General features: G+C 38.9%; 1 protein-coding gene across 8 annotated transcripts in view; it reads left to right on the top strand.

Moving 5' to 3' along the window:
* Window positions 1-15,722, top strand: part of syd (JNK-interacting protein syd) — a 36,799-nt gene extending 21,077 nt beyond the window's left edge. For 5 of the 8 annotated variants that reach the window (XM_065370291.1, XM_065370295.1, XM_065370296.1 and 2 more), the window contains 12 exons: window positions 74-305; window positions 449-646; window positions 741-927; window positions 1,070-1,417; window positions 1,492-1,719; window positions 3,775-3,934; window positions 4,025-4,241; window positions 4,340-4,511; window positions 4,612-4,725; window positions 4,874-5,110; window positions 5,203-5,334; window positions 14,697-15,722. In XM_065370291.1, coding sequence (XP_065226363.1) covers window positions 74-305; window positions 449-646; window positions 741-927; window positions 1,070-1,417; window positions 1,492-1,719; window positions 3,775-3,934; window positions 4,025-4,241; window positions 4,340-4,511; window positions 4,612-4,725; window positions 4,874-5,110; window positions 5,203-5,334; window positions 14,697-14,815 — 2,344 coding nt within the window. In that variant the 3' untranslated portion in view covers window positions 14,816-15,722. Of the gene's footprint in view, window positions 1-73; window positions 306-448; window positions 647-740; window positions 928-1,069; window positions 1,418-1,491; window positions 1,720-3,774; window positions 3,935-4,024; window positions 4,242-4,339; window positions 4,512-4,611; window positions 4,726-4,873; window positions 5,111-5,202; window positions 5,335-8,896; window positions 8,961-14,696 lie in introns of all 8 variants that reach the window. The other 3 variants (XM_065370297.1, XM_065370294.1, XM_065370292.1) reach the window with 3 other exon arrangements.
* The last annotated feature ends 8,998 nt before the right edge of the window (window positions 15,723-24,720 follow it).

Here is a 24,720-nt window from a genome sequence, read left to right on the forward strand (position 1 = left end):
GCGTTTAATTATTTTATTATTAGGTATTACTCGTACCTACGTAATACGCGTGCGTATCGTCGTTTGTTTTTAGCAGCAGTACGGCGGAGAAATCGCGGAGAGCTATCGAAAAAAAGGATCAATTTCGCCAAGTCAGAGCTCACGTATCGAAAGATGACGGCCGTCTGCGAGCGTACGGCTGGAGTCTTCCGGGAAACAAAATCCCGACGCCGGCCGCTCCGCCGTTACCGAGCAGTTCGTCGCACGTTCCGGTTCCCGTACCGGTTTACTGTAGACCGCTGATGGAACACGAGCCCGGAATGAAAGTATGTACCCGCTACCCACTTGGGTTTCATTAAGCATACTACCTGTACTACTTCGCGTACGAGCCTACATGTTGTATGGTAGATGGTACGTCTACGTATACGTAATTGTAATAATACCACTTACGTAACGTGTTATTCGACAGCTTTGGTGCGCTACTGGCGTAAATTTGAGCGGCGGTCGAACTCGAGATGGCGGCGATATCGTCGGCGCTAGCGTTTTCTATTCAGCCAGAAATTGGCAGATGGACGAGCCCGATGACGAGGTGGGCGACCGAGATGTCGAACCGGCCCAAGATACGTTACAAAATCCGGAAATAGCCAAAATTGATCGAGAACTCAAAGTAAGGCGGATCGGGTCGAGTCGGGTTGATTTTATTTTTTGCCATATTGCCATTTTGATATTTTAAAACTCGAATCGTACGAAATGCTTTCTAGGAAGGCGAGCAGTTGAGGATGGAGAACGAAATTCCGGACATGCAGCGTTTATCGTCGTTGGTGTGGATTTGTACGACGACCAAATCAGTCAGCAAAGTGATGATTATCGACGCGAATAATCCGGGCGATATTTTACACACGTTTACCGTTTGTCAAGCTCATTTGCTGTGCATCGCTTCGGTTCCAGGTAAGAATAAGCGAACTTGGTCGTACCTACTATACCTACCTACCTACCAACCAACCTAGTACATACCTACTTTTATCGCTCATTTTGCCCCATTCAACGCATCCGCTCACCTCGTATTGTACTCGTATGTCATATGTCGTAGGAGCTAAAGAAAGCGATTATTTGGACGATTCGCAAATTTACGAAAACGAAAATAACGCGCGAAGAGTGAACGTAGCCGAAGGCGGTGGCGACGACGACGACGACCAAGAAAGCGACCATAGCCGAGTCCGCCGCGGCGGAGATGGCGATTCGAATCGAGTAGCGTCGGTTGACGGTTGCGGCGGCGGCGACGACAGAGATTCGGGGATTGGCAAAATAACGTTTGTGAGTTGCGCGACTGGCAGCGATGTGCCGCCGACTGAGCGAACTGCCGCCACCAATGCTTCTGCAGCTGCTGCTTGTTCGCCTGCGGACGAAGACGGTTTTTCAACGTGCTCGAAACCTTTAGGTTAGTATCCATTCTCGACGATGTTTCGATGTTTTTTTGTTTTTTGTATCTCACTTTCATTTGTGTTACGATAGAAGTAACGGAAAATACGCTTCGCGCCGAGAGTCGAGTACATGCCGATAATGACGAAGGCGACGGCGACGGCGGAGGCGATGGCGATAACGATAACGAAAGCGAAGGCGAAGGTGACAGTGCTGCTGGTAACAACGACGTTTCCCAGCAACACCAAGTTCCGTTGAGAAGATTAATCAAAGAAATTAAGGAAGGACTGGTGAAAGACGGATTAACCGATTTACCTTCTGGTACGCGTTTGAATTGAATTTCTACATAAGGTGCACCGGGGGAAGTCAGAACGTTTTTTCACAATTTCAACTTTGATCAGCTGTTACTCTCATACTAATGAACCAATATGGCTGAAATTTGGTATGTAGGTTCCCATAAGGGTTCTTAACCTATGGTGAAAATTTCAGCGCGATTGTCACAGTAGCTTTCGCACAATCAAATAAAATGTAACTTGTTCTGACTTATCCCGCTTTGGGGTAAGTCAGAAAATCTACAAAATTAATTGGTGATATTAGGATTCAACCCTGATCGATGCGCAATATGTCGAATAATATGTTTTCAAGGTCGTAGAATCCGAATCTGGAGTTATTTTCTTTGTAGGAGTGGGGGGTGAGGCGTGGGGAGAGGGAACATTTCAAAATTTTCCTACATTATCATGCAATATGTCGAATAGTATGTTTTCGAGGTCGTAGAATTCGAATCTGGAGTTATTTTTTTTGTAGGGGTGGGAGGTGAGTCAAGGGGAGAGAGAGTAAATTACAAATTTTGCATATATTAATGTGTAATATGTCGATTGATATGTTTTTGAGGTCGTAAATGCGAATCTGGGGTTATTTTTTCGCAGGGGTAGGAGGCGAGGCAAGGGGAGAGGAGAAATTTCAAATTTTGCCTATAATATTGTGTAACATATTGATTGATATGTGTTCAAGGTCGCAGAATTCAAATCTTGAGCTAGTTTTTAGGGTTGAGTGCTATTCAAGTATCATCGTTTGGGGAGAGGGGGGTTGTGGCCTACTGTACCCCGTAGAAGTTAGAACAGTAATGAAATGATCTTCCGCTCAAAAACACGGATGTGTATGAAAATGGCGATTTGTAGAAATCTCCCCCTCCAGCCTATTATGGCATTTTGGCTGTCTTTGTGGTAACTTCAGAAAAACAATTCATCTGACAATGTATTGTAGACTGTAGAGTACAAAAATGTATGAGATAAATAAAAACCAAATTTGGAACTTTTTACTTTCCTCATTCTACCAAAAAACCATTCCAGATTCAAACTGTACAGCCTCAAAAACATCAATCGACGTATTACACCATAATATAAGAAAAATTTGAAATCCCCCACTCATACGAACCTACGACTCACCTTCCACCTTCACCGCAAAAAATGACTCCGGATTCGAATTCTACGACCTCAAAAACATATCAATTGACATATTACACAATAATGTAGGAAAAATTTGGAATTCTTCCCTCCCCACGCCTCACCCTCCACTCCTACAAAAAAAATAACTCCAGATTCGGAATGTACGACCTCGAAAACATACTATTCGACATATTGCATGATAATGTAGGAAAATTTTGAAATTTTCCCTCTCCCCACGCCTCACCCCCCACTCCTACAAACAAAATAACTCCAGATTCGGATTCTACGACCTCGAAAACATATCTATTGACATATTACACAATAATGTAGGAAAAATTTGGAATTGCCCCCTCCCCACGCCTCACCCCCCACTCCTACAAAAAAAATAACTCCAGATTCGGATTCTACGACCTCGAAAACATATCATTCTACGTATTACACATCGATGAAGTCGAATCCTAATTATCAATGTTCACTTTTCTGACTTACCCCACAGCACTAATTTAGGGGGTAAGTCAGAAAAAGCGATATAAATAATGAATAATTGAAAATTGAAAAAAATTGAATACTTGGGGTTTTACATTATTGTTTTGGGAATACTTTCACTTATAATATCACTTTTACTGATCATTTCTTCTGAGGTAAAAAGCAGTTTGAAAAACACTGGTTACAATTTGAAATCAAATTCAAAACAGCAACTAAAAAAGAACCAATCAAAAGCCTGTAAAATGAAACTGGGTCGCGAAATTTTTTATGCTGTGATGAAGTAGGGGTAGTACCCTCAAATTACCCCTGGGTAGCGCTTCGGCAGATATAAGCCTCTAAGAGCTACAGCAGTTTTTCTGACTTACCCCGAATTCGGACTTCCCCCGTGCACCTTATATGTATATGTAATGAAAAATGAAAATGAAAATACGCGTGCGGTGCGCAGATAACGACGTGGCGAACGAAGAAATGGAAAAAATGTCCAGCGTGCTGCCGACCATTTGGCTGGGCGCGCAGAGCGGCTACATCTTCGTACACTCTGCCGTTTCCCAGTGGCGAAGATGCCTGCATTCGATCAAACTGAAAGATTCGGTGCTGAGTATCACGTAAGTACCTGTACGCGTACGCGTAATTACGGAGCGATCGAGCGATTGCGGTGGAATTTACGTACATTCGTACCGGGCCGTGTTTTTCAGACACATTTTAGGTAAAGTGATCTGCGCGTTAGCGGACGGAACGATAGCGGTATTCAGAAGAGGCGCGAACGGGCAATGGGATTTGAGTAAGTACCATTCGGTGAGACTGGGTCCGGCCAGCTGCTCGGTACGTTGTTTGGTGGCTGTGCATTCGCGAATCTGGTGCGGATACCGAAACAAGATACACGTGTTGGACGCGAAAACGCTCGCATTGTTGGTAAGCTAAGCGCCACGTCGCTTTTCGATTACACACGATTACGAGTACAAGTGTACGCCTGTATGGGTGATGGCATTCTTGCGCTTTCGTTTGTTTAGAAATCATTCGACGCTCATCCGCGTAAAGATAGTCAAGTCAGGCAAATGGCTTGGCTAGGTGACGGCGTATGGGTATCGATAAGACTAGATTCGACGCTGCGACTGTATCACGCGCATACCTACGAACATTTACAAGATGTCGACATCGAACCGTACGTCAGCAAAATGCTCGGTGAGTACTTGGCTCGTACAAATCATGGCGTGGCGTGGCGGCGCTGCATTGAGTGATTTTTCATCCGATGCGCTCCTCGCGCTTGTTGGTGTGTTTTCAGGACCTGGAAAAGTGGGCTTCTCTTTCGTACGTATTACCGCCTTGTTGATATCGTCGCATCGGTTGTGGATTGGAACCGGTAACGGTGTCATCATTTCTGTGCCTTTGTCCGAATGTGAGTGTACACGATTAGTTAATTACCTACTCGTATCTCTATCTACGTATGTAGTATCTACCTATCTACCTAGTACGTAGGTAGAGGTACTGTTAAATCACTCGAAATATCTACGTGGTATTTTTAATACGGTGTTGTCGAATCGCAGATGCTGCCAATAAAGTGACAACGACGACCACGACGACGACGACGGCAGCGGCGGCGGCGTCGGCAATGGCCACAGCAGCCAGGCAGGCGGCTGCGGGCGTCGGTGTGCGTGTGTATTGCGATCTGTCGACGAGCGAGGTGACCGGAGCCAGTTTCGTTCCGTACTGTTCGATGGCTCAAGCTCAATTATCGTTTCACGGTCACAGGGACGCGGTGAAATTTTTTGTCGCCGTTCCAGGTTGGTAGCGGGTAGCGGGTAGCGGGTATTACGAGTATGTATGTACCTTACCTACCTAGGTAAAAATGCGAAAACGTTATGGCAATTTTCAGGCAACGGCGGCATGTCGGCAGCCACCAGCGAACCAACGGAGGGACCGATCGTCGAAAATGTGTGCGAAAACGAATTATTACCTTCGATGCTAGTCATTTCCGGTGGCGAAGGTTACATCGATTTCCGAACAGGTATGTACTATACTCATTACTCGTACGTTTACCATCGCTCGTATCTCTTATCTCATATCAGTCATATCTTTAGCTGCGTTGCGTTGCGTATCTAGGTATCGTCACACCACACCACATCACATCACAAACATATGAGTCAATATTGTACGTACTGTGCGCGTATTCGTATTCGTATTCGTATTCGTTCGTAAATGTCGATCGCTTAGCTCGCTTCAACTAGGTATTCCGGATCCGCAGCCTAGGCAGATCTACTCCTACAGCATAGTGCGTAGTGCCTACACCTACACCCAGCTGCCTTGCCGTAGGCATAGTAGTCCGGCATATGACAATAGGAGTAATTGCACCCCCCCGCCGATCCTCCGGGACAACTTTTTTCTTAAAGGGGACATCCTAAGGAACATTTTAAAGCAAAGTTGCCAAAAAAAAGTTGGCCTTACTTACAAAATGGCGGCCATATTGATTGACAGGTCAGTCGAAATCGCAGATTTTGCGTTTTAACATAGGACTTGCACGAACTTTTTCAAACTTTACATAGGTAGATCGAAAGATTATGCAAAAATTTACCACCTGTCCAAATTTCAAGTGCTAAAGTGCGTTTTTCGATTTTTGGTGAATTTTTGAAAATCGAATTTAGGCCAAAAATGAGGGAAAAAATCAAAATTTTACCAAATTGACCAAGAAAGCAGAAATTTGGGATATACCCTATTTTCGACATGCCAAATCGATTGGAAACGGTTTCAACCCGTTATGAGCAGTTCTGGAGCCTTCAGCAGAGTTTTGAAACTCGAAATTCCCGCAAAATTCTATCAAATTGGAGTTGTAAAGCTAAAATTTATTCTAAAAACTAATTTCAACACGCTACGAAGTACTGCAGGTGAATTTCAAGTCGTTTTAGAGCCTCCAGCGACTTTTTGAAAATTCCAGAAACTTCCAGCAGATTTTTGAAACTTTTAAATTTTCACAAAATTTCATCAAATGGAGATGGAAAGCTGAAATTTACTCTACACTCCAATTTTAACACCCTCTGAAGACGACTTCAGGTGAGTTCAAGTAATTTTAGGGCCTCCAGCGACTTTTTTTGAAAATTACTGGAGCCTCCAGCGGTTTTTAGGAACTTTAAATTTTCACAAAATTTCATCAAATCGAGATGGAAAGCTGAAACTTACTCTACACTCCCATTTTAACACCCTCTGAAGACGACTTCAGGTGGGTTCAAGTCATTTTAGGGCCACCAGCGACTTTTTTGAAAATTACTGGAGCCTCCAGTAGATTTTTGAAACTTGAAATTTCCCCAACATTAATTTATCAAATGGAGTTGGCAAGCTGAAGTTTACTTCGCAGACTACATGGGGGTTTCAAATGGTTTTGAATGCTTCCAGCTACTTTTAGGAAATTTCAATTTTCCAAAAAAACGTCATACAACCTTTCAAAAAGTTGGTGGATGCTCCAAAACGACTTGAAATTCACCAGCAGTCAACTTCGTAGCGTATTGAAATTAGTTTGCAGAATGAATTTCGACTCTCCATCTTGGTTTGATAACATTTTGGGGAAATTTCAAGTTTCAAAAATCTACTGGAGGCTCCAGTAATTATCAAAGAAGTCGTTGGAGGCTCTAAAATGGCTTTAAATCCACAAGAAGTCGTTTTCAGAGGGTGTTAAAATTGGAGTGTAGAGTAAATTTCAGCTTTCCATCTCCATCTGATGAGATTTTGTAAAAATTTGAAGTTCCAAAAATCTGCTGGAGGCTCCAGTAATTTTCAAAAAAAGTCGCTGGAGGCCCTAAAATGCCTTGAACTCACCTGAAGTCGTCTTCAGAGGGTGTTAAAATGGGAGTGTAGAGTAAGTTTCAGCTTTCCATCTCGATTTGATGAAATTTTGTGAAAATTTAAAGTTCCTAAAAACCGCTGGAGGCTCCAGTAATTTTCAAAAAAAGTCGCTGGAGGCCCTAAAATTACTTGAACCCACCTGAAGTCGTCTTCAGAGGGTGTTAAAATTGGAGTGTAGAGTAAATTTCAGCTTTCCATCTCCATTTGATGAAATTTTGTGAAAATTTAAAAGTTTCAAAAATCTGCTGGAAGTTTCAGGAATTTTCAAAAAGTCGCTGGAGGCTCTAAAACGACTTGAAATTCACCTGCAGTACTTCGTAGCGTATTGAAATTAGTTTTTAGAATAAATTTTAGCTTTACAACTCCAATTTGATAGAATTTTGCGGGAATTTCGAGTTTCAAAAATCTGCTGGAGGCTCCAGAACTGCTCAAAACGGGTTGAAACCGTTTCCAATCGATTTGGCATGTCGAAAATAGGGTATATCCCAAATTTCAGCTTTCTTGGTCAATTTGGTAAAATTTTGATTTTTTCCCTCATTTTTGGCCTAAATTCGATTTTCAAAAATTCACCAAAAATCGAAAAACGCACTTTAGCACTTGAAATTTGGACAGGTGGTAAATTTTTGCATGATCTTTCGATCTACCTATGTAAAGTTTGAAAAAGTTCGTGCAAGTCCTATGTTAAAACGCAAAATCTGCGATTTCGGCTGACCTCTCAATCAAAATGGCCGCCATTTTGTAAGTAAGGCCAACTTTTGGGCAAGTTTGCTTTAAAATGTTCCTTAGGATGTCTCCTTTAAGAAAAAAGTTGTCCCGGAGGATCGGCGGGGGGGGGTGCAATTACTCCTATTGTCATATGCCGGACTATAGGCAATGTTAAAAAAACACGCGACGCGGCATCGGCATTCCTCTCAACATATGTACTTGTACTAGGTACCTTTCATCGCGAATCGCGATATTCGATACGTAGGTATTGTTCGCATATCTTCCTCCGTTGACGACCGGTAGTCGGTGGCCGGTGGCCGGTCGCTGACGGGTCGGCTTTACTTTTACAAACAGTGAAATTGCGATACCTCAACAATAACGACGATTGATCGCGATTCGCATTTTGTCGACTAAAACAATTGTAAGTAAGAAAGCGGCGAAACATTTTCGTTCGTTTCGAAGAGCCGCGCGATCGCTTATTCGTGGCGATCGGCGCGATAAAATTCTATAGTAGGAGCTTGCGCAGGCGATTGCCATACCCGTACCTAAAATTTTGCGAACGAAAAATGTTTGGATATTTTTACTCGATTTTTCTGTCACAGCCGCAGCCGCAACCACGCTTCGTCGAGTACTCTCCCGAAGCGCTAACTACGAGTAGTTCTCATGTCTCGAAAATTTAGTTCACACAATCGTGTCAAATGGATAAGATACGATTACGTTTCTCGTAGATTTGTTCGAGTGTTTGTCGTTATCCGAAGGGGGATGCGAGGGGTGGCGGAGGGGTTCGGCACTTTCTAATTTCTTCTAACGTAAAATTGATTAGGTACATATGTATTACAAACAGGGCGATAGTACTTATACGAGGTATGGATGGATGGGTGGTTGGTTTGGAAATGTGGTACATTATCATATTAGCCTCGGCCATAAACATAGCCTGATAAAGCCGTACCACATACCTAGCTTAGCATAATTGTACCTATCGTGTTTACGTGTACGTGTATGTGTATTGTGTATTGGTGTGCAATTTTCAGTCGATGATGCTGAAGAGGCTCAAGATGCTGCAGCTCATCTCATTGTGTGGCATGTGTTTTCTGGGTACGTTTGCCTTTGTTCGTACAAGTACATATGTATTTTTAATTCGGTGAAGGACGTGGAGATTTTCTTTTTTCTTTTTACTCGTACGTAGTGCGTATTACGTACAGTGTACAGTGTACGCTTCAAATTAGCTGTTTTGTCGTCGTCTCGCACTTACTCGCACATTCTTTTTACGTAGCTACTTACTAGGAGGTACCCTTCGTAGCGCATACGATGCATATGCATAATATGTGTACAGATATTTCAAAAGGGCCCATTCGGTCGGTGCCGAGAAGGGTGTAGATTTTATTTTTCAAAAATTGGCACAATCTTCCAAAGTTTTCCAATTGATCTAAACGGCGCGCGAATGTGAAGCTTTCATGGACAGCTTCACACTCAAACACTGTTGAGATCCACCGGAGAACACTGGAAATTTATTTTTTGAAAAATAAAATCTATACCCTTCTCGGCACTGACCAAATGGGTCCTTTTGAAATATCGGTACACATATACGTATGCTGCACTTTCGCAAGTGTGCACTGGGTAGTGGGTACTCCTTGTACATACGTACTTACTTACTTACTTACTTACTTAGTTGACGGAAATCCGTATCTGCCCTAGTGCTCTTCGCTCTTTCGTCATCTTATCCCTTAAAGGCCTGGATCAAACTGTAAGTGATTCAAAAAAATGCTTTCAATTTATTGAATAGGACTGACATGAATATCACTTTGATGTGTTGTATGCCCCCCTCCCCCTCAAAACCATTTCGTAAATGAGGGGTCAATTTTTTCATTTTTTTGTAAATTACGAAAAAGCAAAATACCTAATTGCCCCAAATTTGAGGTAATCTTGTATAATCGCATTCCACCCACCTAATTATTGAAAGCAAATCCTTGATGAGCCCCTTCCCATTTTTGGTGGGGCATAAATATGAAAAAGTTGAGGTAAAATACGGGCCAATGTCCTCCATTTTTAATTTTATGAATTTGTTAATATGCTTTCACAAAATATAATCACAAAGGGTATACGCAGTGGGGTACAGAGCGATTTTTTCATTTTTTGATTAACTAGTTTTGTAAAAGTGGCTAAAACATGAGACACGAGCACATCAAGTACCGCATATGAGAATACACTTTACTTGAAGTAAAAAGTACGACAATTATAAAATGTGTATACATATACAAGCATGCCTCAGCTTTTTCAGGACTTTTTACTTTTAGTTGCACAAATATCTAAAGCTCATCAGAATAAATCTCACACATCATTCGTAATTTGGGTAAAGTGAAATTTTTGTACGATGATGCAGGTTACTCGACAGGAATCATGATTAGTTACAAAAAATAATAACAATATATACAAGAATGCCTGAGCTTTTTCAGAACTTTCAGCTGTCAGCTTCTCATACCTCTAAAGCAGAAATGAATAAATTTCACACTTCATTCGTAATTGAATATTGATTTGGATAGCGTGTAATTTTGGTATAATGATGCCATTTACTCGACAAAGACATTGGGCCAATTGTAAGGGAATCATGATTAGTAGAGCTAGGATTTTTATGATAATGCTTTTTTTTTTTGTAGCTACGCCCTATACGGCATAAATATATTTTCTTTGCGTTTCATCCCATTCTGAGGCGAATGGTGAAAGTTGATAGTGCTTTTTTTGCTTTTTTTTGGTGTAAATGCTTTAAAATGCTTATTTTGGACCAAAAAGGCGGAAATTTTGCTTTTTGGGGGCTTTTTTTCATCGATAGCGCTTTTTTTGGCAAGAAATTGGTAAAATTGAAGAAATTAGTTCAAAAAATACAAAAATTTACCAACTTTTTGCAGATTTTTGAAAAAAAAAATAATTGTTGAAAAAAGATAAGTTTAAAAAAACTAGGGAGGAAAAAGTAAAAAATAACAGATTCAGTTTTCATTTTTCAATTTTTATTTTATCTTAATTTAATTTTCTGATTTTTAGTTTCAGTTTTTTCCTTTTTTTTTTCATTTTCTTCTTTTTGTTCATTTTGGTTCAAGTTGTACATATATTCAAGGGAGGTATCTTGCTGGGTTTGAAAAAACCTTCATTTTGATACGTAACATAGTAGAATTTGATAGCGCTTGTTTTTGCTTTTTTCTTACATTTTTATTGCTTTTTTATAGCGCTAAAAACGTGTTTGATAGCGCTTAAAAATCCTAGCCCTAATGATTAGTTACGAAAAATAATAACTGTATATACAAGAATGCCTGAGTTTTTTCAGAACTTTGAGCTGTCAGCTACTCTTACTTCCAAAGCACATCTGTATAAATTTTACATATCATTCGTAACAAATTTGGATAGCAAAATTTTTGTATGATTATGCAGCTTCCACCACTACAAGATTGGGCACAACATAAAGGAATCATGATTATTTACGATAATTATAAACTATAAATACAAGTATGCCTGAGCTTTTTCAGAACTTTTAGCTGCCAGCTACTCTCACCTCTAAAGCACATCTGTATAAATTTCACACATCATTCGTAATTAATTTGGATAGTGAAATTTCTGTATGAGAATGCAGCTTCTTCTTCCACAAGATTGGGCACAACATTCTCATACAGAAATTTCACTATCGAAATTAATTACGAATGATGTGTGAAATTTATACAGATGTGCTTTAGAGGTGAGAGTAGCTGGCAGCTAAAAGTTCTGAAAAAGCTCAGGCATACTTGTATTTATAGTTTATAATTATCGTAAATAATCATGATTCCTTTATGTTGTGCCCAATCTTGTAGTGGTGGAAGCTGCATAATCATACAAAAATTTTGCTATCCAAATTTGTTACGAATGATATGTAAAATTTATACAGATGTGCTTTAGAAGTGAGAGTAGCTGACAGCTCAAAGTTCTGAAAAAACTCAGGCATTCTTGTATATACAGTTATTATTTTTTGTAACTAATCATGATTCCCTTACAATTGGCCCAATGTCTTTGTCGAGTAAATGGCATCATTATACCAAAATTACACGCTATCCAAATCAATATTCAATTACGAATGAAGTGTGAAATTTATTCATTTCTGCTTTAGAGGTATGAGAAGCTGACAGCTGAAAGTTCTGAAAAAGCTCAGGCATTCTTGTATATATTGTTATTATTTTTCGTAACTAATCATGATTCCTATCGAGTAACCTGCATCATCGTACAAAAATTTCACTTTACCCAAATTACGAATGATGTGTGAGATTTATTCTGATGAGCTTTAGATATTTGTGCAACTAAAAGTAAAAAGTCCTGAAAAAGCTGAGGCATGCTTGTATACACATTTTATAATTGTCGTACTTTTTACTTCAAGTAAAGTGTATTCTCATATGCGGTACTTGATGTGCTCGTGTCTCATGTTTTAGCCACTTTTACAAAACTAGTTAATCAAAAAATGAAAAAATCGCTCTGTACCCCACTGCGTATACCCTTTGTGATTATATTTTGTGAAAGCATATTAACAAATTCATAAAATTAAAAATGGAGGACATTGGCCCGTATTTTACCTCAACTTTTTCATATTTATGCCCCACCAAAAATGGGAAGGGGCTCATCAAGGATTTGCTTTTAATAATTAGGTGGGTGGAATGCGATTATACAAGATTACCTCAAATTTGGGGCAATTAGGTATTTTGCTTTTTCGTAATTTACAAAAAAATGAAAAAATTGACCCCTCATTTACGAAATGGTTTTGAGGGGGAGGGGGGCATACAACACATCAAAGTGATATTCATGTCAGTCCTATTCAATAAATTGAAAGCATTTTTTTGAATCACTTACAGTTTGGTCCAGGCCTTTAAGGGTTATCTGTGTCAAATGTAACGCAAATCGCGAAATTAATCACACTCGTGCTCGTAATTTTCTGTTTTTCACCATTTACGAGCATTGTACTCGTATGATTGTATGAACTAGCTACCTGTACCTACTCTACTATACCTACTAGAGCTGAAAACGGTACTCGCTGACAGCGGGTAACTATCCTATCCGTATCGTAAATTCTCGCTACTCGGTAGTAGCGGGTAGCGAATAGAAAAAATGTCGCACGGGTTCAGGATATAACTAGTAGCGCATTGAATGCGTAGCTGGTGTACCGGCATGACATCATCATTGTCATCAATCATGTCAAACGTCAATCACACATACGAACGACAGGTGTCGAAGCGTAACTCCTCCCACTTACGCATTATCAAATTTTGGGGTGCGTGCGCAGACCAAGTGCAAAAACTTTCGGGTTGTACTCGCTATACGCTACTATCTATATCCGAATCAACCCGATACAACCACTAGCGGGTTTAGCCGGTATTTTAACCAGATACCGGTAAGCGGGTAGCGTAACCGTTTTCACCTCTAATACCTACGTACGGTAATTTGCGAATTTTCAAGAAAAATGTAAGTTTTCTTAAATTTGCACCTTGCAGAAGTAAGAAGAAGAACCCGCTAGTAGGTGTTATCGAAGGGTTGGATGGTACTGCGTGGGGCGTGGGGCGTTTACTCTTACTCCTAAGTCGTACGTAGCGAGTATTTGCTTCGAATGAAGGATTGAAGGCGATACGATACTGTGCAAGAGGCGGCGGCGGCGGCGTTATCGGCTCGCAATGTTGTTGCCTCGATCGCATCGACAGTCGAGTACTCGTAATTGTAATTACCGTCTATCGCTGTGGCTGTAACGCTGTATCTACCCGCTTTGTTATGACTTAAGATGAGAAATCGCTTCGGCTTTACACTGACACCTACTCGTACGAGTAGTTTCGCTCGCCAATCGCCGAATGCATTAATTTACTATTTATTCGCTGTAAAATTCGAAAACAACGAGGGGCTACGTAACTTAGATGTGGATATGATACTCTCGATATATAGTATGTACAGTAGACTTCCGATTATCCGAACTAATTGGGGAATTGGGTTGTCCGGATAATCAAAAATCCGGATAATACGGATTAACATTTTTTTGGTTGAATTTTGGTGGAAAATGACTGTTTTTTTTATGATAATGGTGAATTTTTGTAATTTTTTATAAAAAGTGCGAAGGATAAACTTCATTTCTTCACAAAATAGAGAAAAACAAACCAAAAACAAAGATTACCAAAATTTTTGACTATGTACTCGTGAATAATTTGTGTATGTTTGTCCGGATAATACGGATTTTGTTCGGATAATCAAGAAATCGGATAATAGGGAGAATTTTTTTTCGTTCGGATAATACGGCTGTTCGGATAATCGGAGGTCGGATAATCGGAAGTCTACTGTATGTAGATGTACCTTACCTATGCTGTGTAGAGAAGGCGAGCTCACCTTGACGTTGAAAAATTGCGCGCGAGATAAAGATTAAAATGCAATTCTTTGCGGTTAATTTTTCTTTTCTTTCATTCATTCTTTCTTTCTTTCTTTTTTAAATGACGAAAAAAGTCTTTTACTGATTGTGGCACCCGCGGCCGCGGACCGTCATCGCTACTGCGCCAAATCTTCACATGTCGGTTCGCACCACCACCACCACTAGCACCAGCCCCATAGTACATGCTTTGCATACATTACATACCCGTAACGGTGTACACATAAATGTTACCTACTACGTAACTATTATTGCCTGCGTGTGCGTTGCATACCAAATGTCTAATAGGGTTACTCTTACTACGAGTAGTAGTACATCATACATATTATGTACTCGTACTTTGTACATGTTTAGCGGTACCAGACGCTAGTCGCTAGTGTACGGATGATATTTACTACTAGAGTGAACGACGTTGATTTTTGCAGGTGAAACTGAAGACGAATTAGAAGATGAGGAAAACGCTTGCGTGGCCGCTGCAAAAGCTGACTTGTGTCAACTCATCGTTTGGCAAGTGGCGCTTCCATACCTTAATTTTCAACGGTAGGTTAGGTTAGGTTAGGTTAGCCGTTAGGCGAAAACCACTCTTCTCTCATCGAAATCCAGATCAGATCCACAATCAGATCCAGATCCAAATCGAGACGCTTTGAGCGTATACGTTCACTCACCTGCCTACCTACCTGCCTACCTACCTACCTACTTATTTTGCTCTGTAGCTGGACAGATAACAGACGTTGCGTTTCGCGTGTCACGGTCGCATCGTTACGATTAGTCATTTCTAGTCATCGGTTCTTTTTGTATTTTTATGAAATATTTTTCAATTTGTTATTTTTATCGTTGTCGTTATTCGTTAATCGTTATCCGTTATCCGTTATTACCCTTGACGCGTGTCGCGTACGATGCGCTAGGTACTACATAAACATAATTATGTTTATGTATTATGTAATGTACTCCGCGTATATGCTGTATGTCTATTGTCTATTGTCTATTGTCTATTGTCTATGTATCATAATTCATAATGTGCTCGAATACGAGTAGGTATTATTGGGCGTGTAAGTGTACAGTACAGTGTAACCTACTGTAGGTACATACGAGTACACGAGTATGTCCTACGTGTAATAATTGTGTATAATGATCAAGTACCTATCGCATTATACTTACTCCTACATAAGCTATTCTCGTACTTATCTGCGCGTGCGTATTTTACCGGATATCGTTTCAAAGATATCGTGTTCGATTGTACATAATATATAGGTATTAAATATAGGCACACCTGTCGAGTATTCGTAGCCTATTTTATAGGTACTTATTGGTACTGTATTTTTAGTGACGCGTATAGATTATACTTGTATGTATTACGTTACGTACCGATTATTACGTGCTCTTGCTCGTACTTGTACTAAACTTGTATAAAATTTATACATATTTTTAGCAAATATATTATTTACCCAATCGCCGAGCGGTACCATTACTAAATTACTCGAATCCAATGTTTCTAGTTTCGTGCACGCCGCACGCCGCACTGTCAACACTCAACCCTCGGAAAACGGACCTTTACTCGATTATTTTGAAAATCAAAAAATTTCCAAAAAATTCAAAGGGGTTAGTTAGTTTGTACATTTTTTTGGACAAAAAAAAATAAAAACGTTTTGCCGCCAATCGAGCTGAAAATCTGGTTCGGGCGGGTTTTTGGGACAGCGAATTCGTGCCCGGTGTCAGATTGTCGCCAGGACGCGACGCGCGAAGCTTCCTTCTACTGGAAATTTGCCATTCTTTGGATTCAAAATGAGATGGAGAAAAGTTGTCAAATTTTGCATTTTTTAACGACGTTTTCCGACTAATTCGAGCACGCTGAATTCAAAAATGACGTTCGTTTTGCAATCTGACTCGTATTCGGCGAAATAGTCGCTATTTCTCACCGAAGCAGCGTCTCTCGACAAAAATCGACACCAGATTCGCACCGGGCTTGCTCGAATTAGTCGAAAACGACCCCTCGCTCAACTTTTTTGAAAATCAAAAAAATCCAAAAACTAGACAGCTGCGCCAGTGTGTGCGTAGCTTATTTTGTTACAAAAGTAAAACCCAATTTCGAAAAGAACGCAATTTTGGATTTCCAAAGCAGAACGCAATTTTGATTTTGAAAGCACAACGCGAATTTGAAAAACAAAGCACAACGCGGTTTTGAAAAAACGCAATTGAGATTTCAAAAGCAGAACACAATATTGATTTTGAAAGCACAATGCAATTTTTAAAAAAACACAACTTCCAAACAAAGCACAACACAATTTTAAAAAAAGAAGCACAACAAGATTTTTTAAAAAAGAACACACAGCGCAATTTCAAAAAAAAAACAAAGTAATTTTGAAAATAAAAACGTAATTTCAAAAAAATAAGCACAACACGATTTTGGAAAAAAAACACATCCTGTTTGAAAAAAAGCACAGCGCAAATTCGAAATTATAACGCAATTTCAAAAAAAAAAGAACGCAAATTTGGAAAAAAAGCACAATGTGAATTTGAAAAAAAAGCACAACGCGAACAGAAAAAAGGCACAACGCGATTTCAGTAAAAAAAAAAAGCACAACGCGATTTCAGAAAAAAAGTCAAAAAAAGCACAACGCGATTTCGGGAAAAAAGTCAAAAAAGGACAACGCGATTTTGAAAAAAAAGCACAACGCGATTTTAAAAGAAAAGCACAACGTGATTTCAAGAAAAAAAGCACAATGCGACTTCGAAAAAAAGCAAAATAAAGCACAACGCGATATTGGGGAAAAAAGCACAACGTGATTTCGGTAAAAAAGCAAAATAAAGCACACCGCGATTTTCGAAATAAAAGCACAACACGATTACAGAAAAAAGGCACAACGCGATTTCATTTAAAAAAAAGCACAACGCGATTTCAGAAAAAAAGTCAAAAAAAGGACAACGCGATTTTGGAAAAAAAGTCAAAAAAAGGACCATGCGATTTCGGAAAAAAAAGTCAAAAAAAGGACAACGCAATTTCGGAAAAAAAGCACAACGCGATTTCAAAAAAAAAAGCACAACGTGATTTCAAGAAAAAAAGTTCAATGCGATTTCGAAAAAAAGCAAAATAAAGCACAACGCGATTTCAAAAAAAAGCACAACGCGAACAGAAAAAAAGGCACAACTCGATTTCAGAAAAAAAGTCAAAAGAAGCACGACGCGATTTTGGAAAAAAAGTCAAAAAAAGGACCATGCGATTTCGGAAAAAAAAGTCAAAAAAAGGACAACGCAATTTCGGAAAAAAAGCACAACGCGATTTCAAAAAAAAAAGCACAACGTGATTTCAAGAAAAAAAGTTCAATGCGATTTCGAAAAAAAGCAAAATAAAGCACAACGCGATTTCAAAAAAAAGCACAACGCGAACAGAAAAAAAGGCACAACTCGATTTCAGAAAAAAAGTCAAAAGAAGCACGACGCGATTTTGGAAAAAAAGTCAAAAAAAGGACAATGCGATTTCGGAAAAAAAGCACAACGCAGTTTCGAAAAAAAAGCACAACGTGATTTCAAGAAAAATAGCACAATGCGATTTCGAAAAAAAACAAAATAAAACACAATGCGATTTCGGTAAAAAAGCAAAATAAAGCACAACATGCACGATTACAAAAAAAAAGCACGATGCGATTTCAGTAAAGCACAACGCGAATTTGAAAAAAAAGCACAACTCAGGTTCAAAAAAAAGGCACAATGCGAATTTGAAAAAAAGCACATCACGAATTTGAAAAAAAGCACAACACGAATTTGAAAAAAAGCACATCGCGAATTTGAAAAAAAACACGTGATTTTGAAAAAAAGCACAATGCGATTTTGAAAAAAAGAACGCGGATTTGAAAAAAAGCACAAGGTCATTTTGAAATAAAAAGCACAAAGCGATTCCGAATAAGTACACTATGCTATTCTGAAAGCTCCCGAGTTGAAAGCATATGCGACTCCAAAAGCACTAGGTATGGTACTGAGAGAACCTCTTGGGAGCACAGCAAAATCACAAATAACGGGTGCGTTTTGATTCCAAAATAACCACCTGCTTGCGGCGTCTAGGTACTGAATGTGTGTAAATGAAACACCTGCAGGTGTTCTAAAAACCTTTCTCAAAATTGAACAATAGAAAAATGTTTAAAATTGAACAATGGGAAAGATAACACTGTAGATAAGAATATTTTAGGACACCTGCAGTGTTACATTTTAAAACAGATGTCGGCTTCGCTTTTGATAAAATCTTTTCCATTATTCAATTTTGAAAAATAAATTCGAAAATTGAACAATAGAAAAGATTTTAGAACCCCCGTGGTGTTAAGGTGCAGGGGGGGAAGTTGGAATTCGGGGTAAGTTAGAAAACTTGCTCTAGCACCTAGGGGTTTATATCTGACGAAGTGCCACTAAAGGTGACTTGAGGGTACTACCCCTACTTCATCACAGCATAAAAATTTTCGAGATTCAGTTTCATTTTAGATGTCTTTGGTTCAATTGTATTTTGTTGTTGTTTTGAACTTATTTTGAATTTGGTCTAAAATACAGACTTTCTATTTCATAGTTTTTCGCATATAGCGGACGAACCGTGCGTCCTAGTGAAAATCTGATGAGAGTGATCTCAAAGAGAATTAAATTCTCTACAATTTTGTTTCTATGCAATTTCTCTAGGACGCTCGGTTTATGATCTACGTCTCCGCAAAGTTTAGCCTGTTCTGACTTCCCCCAATTGGGGTAAGTCAGGACAGTTTATATTTTATTCCACTGAGCGAAAGCTTCTGTGTCAATCGCGCTAAAATTTTAACCATAGGTTAAGAACCCTTATGGGAACCTACATAATAAATTTGATCCATATTGGTTCATTAGAAGGGGAGTAACAGCTGGTCAAAGTTGAAATTGCGAAAAATCATTCTGACTTGCCCGGTGCACCTTACATAAATTTCAAAATTTATCTGACGTCGGCTTTGCTTTTGTCGGCTTTGCTTTTGATATGGCCCTTTTCCCCTTTTTTATTCTTTTTATGGTACAAATTTTCGTAATTAATTGCAATTACTCAAGAAGCTAATTGAGTAATTGCAATTATAATTACGGCGTTGAATGCCTCACGTCAAGCCGCATCTACGTAAGGAAATTTCAAAAAAATTGGTCCGTCCATCTAAGAGAACATTCGTTCCAAAGAATTTTTTCACTTTCAGACCGAAACTAATAGTGTGCTACGCACACTAATCGCCAATCGAGCTGAGAATCTAGTTCGGGAGTTTGTTTTGGAAAGGCGAATTCATTTCCGGTGTCACATTGTCCCGACGACGCTTCCTTGTGCTGAAAAATTGCCAGTTTTTCAACTCGAAATGAAGGGTAGAAAAAAGTTGCGAAATTTAGCATATTTTTTAACGACGTTTTCTGACCAATTCGAGTTTGCTGAACACAAAAATGACTTTCAAATCGATTCTCGTAGCGTATATGTACTCGTATTTGTAGTTTGTGGGGAAATGGTCAATTCGCGAAGAAGGAGGCGCTGCGCTGAAAGTGGACATCCGATTACCCGGCCAGAAAACATGGTCTAAATTGTAAAAAGTGCTACTCACCACGCGCTAACAAATGTGCGAGTTAGCAACCGCAACCAACGTTCGTTAGTCGGGCGACAGACGTGTTAATAAAATTGCCTAACCAGTTTGCCGTAAATGCGGAACGTGTTCTTTCCGAAAAAAGAATCGGCGAACGGCGACAGATACGCGCGTCAGGGCGCTTTTTTCTTCCCGAAATTTATGGTCTATTTCTGGTCTCGAAAACGAACCGAGAAAATTTGTCGTATTAATGTGAAGTTGTCGAGCGCAGAAATGACGTCGACGCGACGCGACGCGTGACGCGACGTGCCAAATTACGTACTTGGAAAAACGTCATTTAAATCGAATAAAGTACTCGTACTAGTCGTACTTCATCTGCGAGTAACAAACGTTGATCGGGTGAGCACAGAACTGAACAGCTACAGAGGTGTTAATAAAATTGCCTAACCAGTTTGCCGTAAATAGGAAGCGCGTATTTATCAAAAATGAAAACCTTAATTTTGAGAGCGAATCGGGCGTTTTTGGGGACGGCGAATTCATTTCCGGTGTCACATTTTTCAGCAGAGCACACCCACACCCACACCCTTCCCACGAAAAGACCAATTTCCAGGCCAAAAGGTCGTGTCGAAAAATTGAAATTTTCGCGACGACATCTATTTTCTTTCTTTTTCTTCTTTTTGCGAAGAAGAGGTACGTCGGCGAGGCTCTCAAATTGGACACCGCATTCGAACTCAGCGTCGCGTCGCACAGTGGGACCTCGCTGAGCAGAATTTAGGAGGAAAAAAGTCCCTTTGAATGTAGTAATTTTGGAATATGTCTGACTAGAAGTATTTTTTAGCGCTGAATCTGAATATGATATCAATTTTTGACTATGGGCATTAGGGGGGTGAGGGGAGGGGGTAAAATCATAAAAATAGGCTTAAAAACCAATATGGGTATCCTCGTGTATGTTTTTTGAGGCGCTGAATCCGAATTCGATGGTAGTTTTTATCTATGGTCATCAGGGGGTGTGGGAGAGGGGGAGGGAGGGGGTAAAATCATGAAAATAGGCTTAAAAAATAATATGGGTATTCTCATATATGTTTTTTGAGGCGCTGAATCCGAATCCAATATTAGTTTTTTGTCTATGGTCATCTGAGGGTGGGAAAAAGGGGGAGGAAAGGGGTAAAATCATGAAATGGGTTTATAAACCAATATGGGTATCCTCATATACGTTTTTTGAGGCGCTGAATCCGAATCCATTATTAGGTTTTGTCCATAGTAATCGGATGTCCAATGGTTTTATAATTTTTTTTGAATTTTGGTTGAAGAAGGGGCAAGGGAAGAGGTGGAACGGATAGAGAAGCCCAGATCGAAAAACTAAGCCCATATTCGGATTCACCGTCCCCAAAAACATAACAAACGATACGTCACACCAATTCAGAGTTGGGGCGATTCTTTGATTTATCGAATCGAACTCTTTTGCCCGCGATTCTTCTGAAAAAAGAATCGGATTCTGAGAATTTCGATTCTTTTTGTAAAAGAATCGCGATTCTTTTTTCGATTCTTTTATCACTGTTTTATTTTACTAAGTACTCCGTCAGTAAATAAATAAAATAAATATAAAACGGTCCATGTTCTATGTATGTTCCCTTTCATTTAAATTGAATCAAATTTTTCATTTTTATTTAGTGCAGTTAGCACAGTACGCCTTTTTATCACTAAAAAAAAAATATAAAGAATCGCAAATTGGAAAAGAATCGAGAGCCGCTAAAATTGCGATTCGCAAAAAATAAAAGAATCCGATTCTTTTCAAATGCGATTCTTTTTCAAAAAGAATCGGATTCAGAATCGGATTCAGAATCTCGACCCTTGCGATTCCTCACGATTCATTTCAGAGATTCTGAATCGCCCCAACTCTCACATGGTATTATTTTTTTTCAATTTTGGATCATAAAAGGTGGGGGGAGGGGGTGGAAAGGGTAGCGAAGGCCAGATCGAAAAACTAAGCGCATATTCGGACTCAGCATCCCCAAAAACATAACAAACGATATGCCACATGGTATTATTTTTTTCAATTTTGGATCATAAAGGGTGGCGGAGGGGGTGGAAAGGGTAGAGAAGGCCAGATCGAAAAACGAAGTCGATATTCGGATTCAGCGTCCCCAAAAACATAACAAACGATACGTCACATGGTATTTAAATTTTTTCGATTTTGGATCATAAAGGGGCGGGGGTGGCGGTTCACTACGTTAGGGGTACGATGTTTCAAATCGGACATGAAATTTGCATTCAGCACCAAAAAAAAAAAACAATTTTTACCCCTCAAAAGCTGGATTACCATAGAAAAAGGTTTCCTGCCCCCTCCATTTCAATCTGATTCCACCATAGGGGGAGAAGTTGTAAACTTATCTCATTGGTTGAAACAAATTATTATGAGAAGGTATCAAATTTAGCATCTTTCAAAACCAAAATCATTACACCCCAGCCGGAATTCACCCTAAAAAATTTGAAATTAGAAAATTCAGGTACTTGGAAAATCACTAATTTTGATGTAATCTCTAGAAAAAAAGATTTTTGGACTTTTATTATGAGAAAAATCAAGTATACGAGAGGTGATTTGGAAACAGCATGAAATTTCGCGTCTTTTGAGCCCAAAACCATTTTCTGAAAAAATTTTTAGATAGAAAAAAAATGACAAGGATATAACAGGTTTTTTTTGCAAAATTTCAACGTTTTTGGCTGCTAAAACCAAAAATTGCAAACCAACTAAAGCTCAGTTGCAAAAAATTTTCGATTCTTTCAAAAGTCTACACTTGGTGTCACATTTTCTTGCATTCGAAATTTTTTTAACGTACACCCCAATTTTTGAAAGCCAAGTTTACCATTTTTTTGAAAATTTCAAAATTACAAATTTTTTCTCCAACTTCAACAGCTTATAATTACATTATAAATAATTCAAAATTAAGTACATTAATAGAATCTACATCCCTTCAGCTTTCATTTCCATGTTTCAGAATTTTCCTACCTACTATTTAACTCACGCAAACTTGAAATGTACAACACCGCGCACTTATCAACATTACCATCACCATTTTTCACATTCCTAGAACATTGAAGTTCCTCTATCTGTAATTCCAGGAAAAGTGGGTGGGGCGAGTTTTTAATGATTGTATGTGTTAATCTAAAGTATTTTCAAGTAGAAAACAGTGGTTTCGGGTGCATCCGTCAATTTGACTTTTTTCCTCCTAAATTCTGCTCAGGTCCCACTGTGAGGCATGACAAAGCGATGTGTTGTTGTATGGGAGGGAGGAAGGCGACTGAAATTCTACCAACTTTTCTCACTACATTTTCCAAAATTTTTACTCCAGACCCCTCTCCCAACCAAGACTTTTCAAACTAATTGGCCGTAGGTAGTTCGAACCTGTTTTTAAAAACAGAAGTCAGGAACAAAAATGTCGAATACGATAATAATGCATTTAAATGTCTTCATTGATTGGATCATGTTTTAGGATTTTCTGGAGTTGAATTTTCTATCTATTCAGAAATGTTTCAAAATTAGCACATCAGAATTCAAATAGAAAACTAACAATTCGAAACGTAAAACGTCATTTTGTGTGCTATAATTTCTTTTAGTAGAAATAAAATTTTTAAATTTCAGAAGTTTTCCGAAAATTACGTATAAGTGCATCCGAGCGAAATGAGGACAAAAGCTTTCGAAAAGTCACAATTCCTCAGAAGTAAAACTGCATTATTTTCAATTTCTCAACCCTCTATCTACGGTTATAGAAAAGGAAAAAAAAACGATTCAGCCAGAGCGTAACGAGTACAACAGCTTTTGAAAATTCACAATTTTTAAAAAATAAAACATTGTCTTTGTTGGGAAAAGTCGAAGCGCAGACAGCAACCTGTCAAAAATTCCATCTCATAAGGGAACCTCTGCAGCTCATCAACTCCGATTGAGCTGAAATTCGACTTACTAAAAGTACATGCCACTCACACCTCAGAACCAAAATTTCAGTTACCGAAATTGATTTTTTAAATTTTTGACTAATTTTTAAAAACACGAGAAATAATGGTCGATTGTTATTTTAATGTCAAACGCAAAGTACCTAGATATAAAAATCTGAAATTCTGTCTCCTTACTGAAATCGAACCTCGAAATCGGTTTCCACCACTTTCTAGCGAATATGCAGCCTCTTATAAAACTCTTTTTTTTCTCCAGCAATTTTAATTCGCAACAGAAAGTGATGTATAAATAAACTTCGAAAGCTGAATAAGTTTAATCTTATCATAAGTTTGACATTCCGACGTAATTGAGGCAGACAAATCGCATTTTTTAATTTTTTTTTTTTTTTTAAATTTGAGTAGGTATTTTTTGAAAAGAATGGGTTGTCAAGTATAACACATTTTCTTTTAAAAAAATGCGAATTGTTAAAAAATGACAAATTTTTGAAAAATGGTCAATAAAATGTTTCTTTTTGAAAATTTTTCTGAGCTTTTTTAAAAATTTGAGCATTGCAAAGATTTTGAAAGGAATAGGTTTTTTAGTGGGAATTCTTTTATTGAGTCATTTTTGTGGATTGAAATAAAGGTTCGTCGTGATTTGGTGAAATGTAATGGATGCCAATCACTGTAGATGCGCGAACTTGTGTAGATTGTTATGGACGTACGTTGCCTGATGGGCCTGCAAAGAAGTAGGATTGTTAAAATGAAAAATATAACTACATACCTTCTGTTGGTAGGTAGTTATTTTACATTCGAATTTTACGTTAGAACAGTCGAATGAGTAGGTGCTTTAGTGTTTTGCATAATTAATTAAGCGTTTGAAATTGAAATTGATTCAATTGATTAAACGAAAGACGAAAGACCATTCAACTTTATGACGTCAATGTCCAAGTTTCCCCAGCTTTCCCGATAC

Source organism: Planococcus citri, chromosome 1 (genome assembly GCF_950023065.1).
Source record: "Planococcus citri chromosome 1, ihPlaCitr1.1, whole genome shotgun sequence".
Classification (NCBI taxonomy): Eukaryota; Metazoa; Arthropoda; class Insecta; order Hemiptera; family Pseudococcidae; genus Planococcus; species Planococcus citri.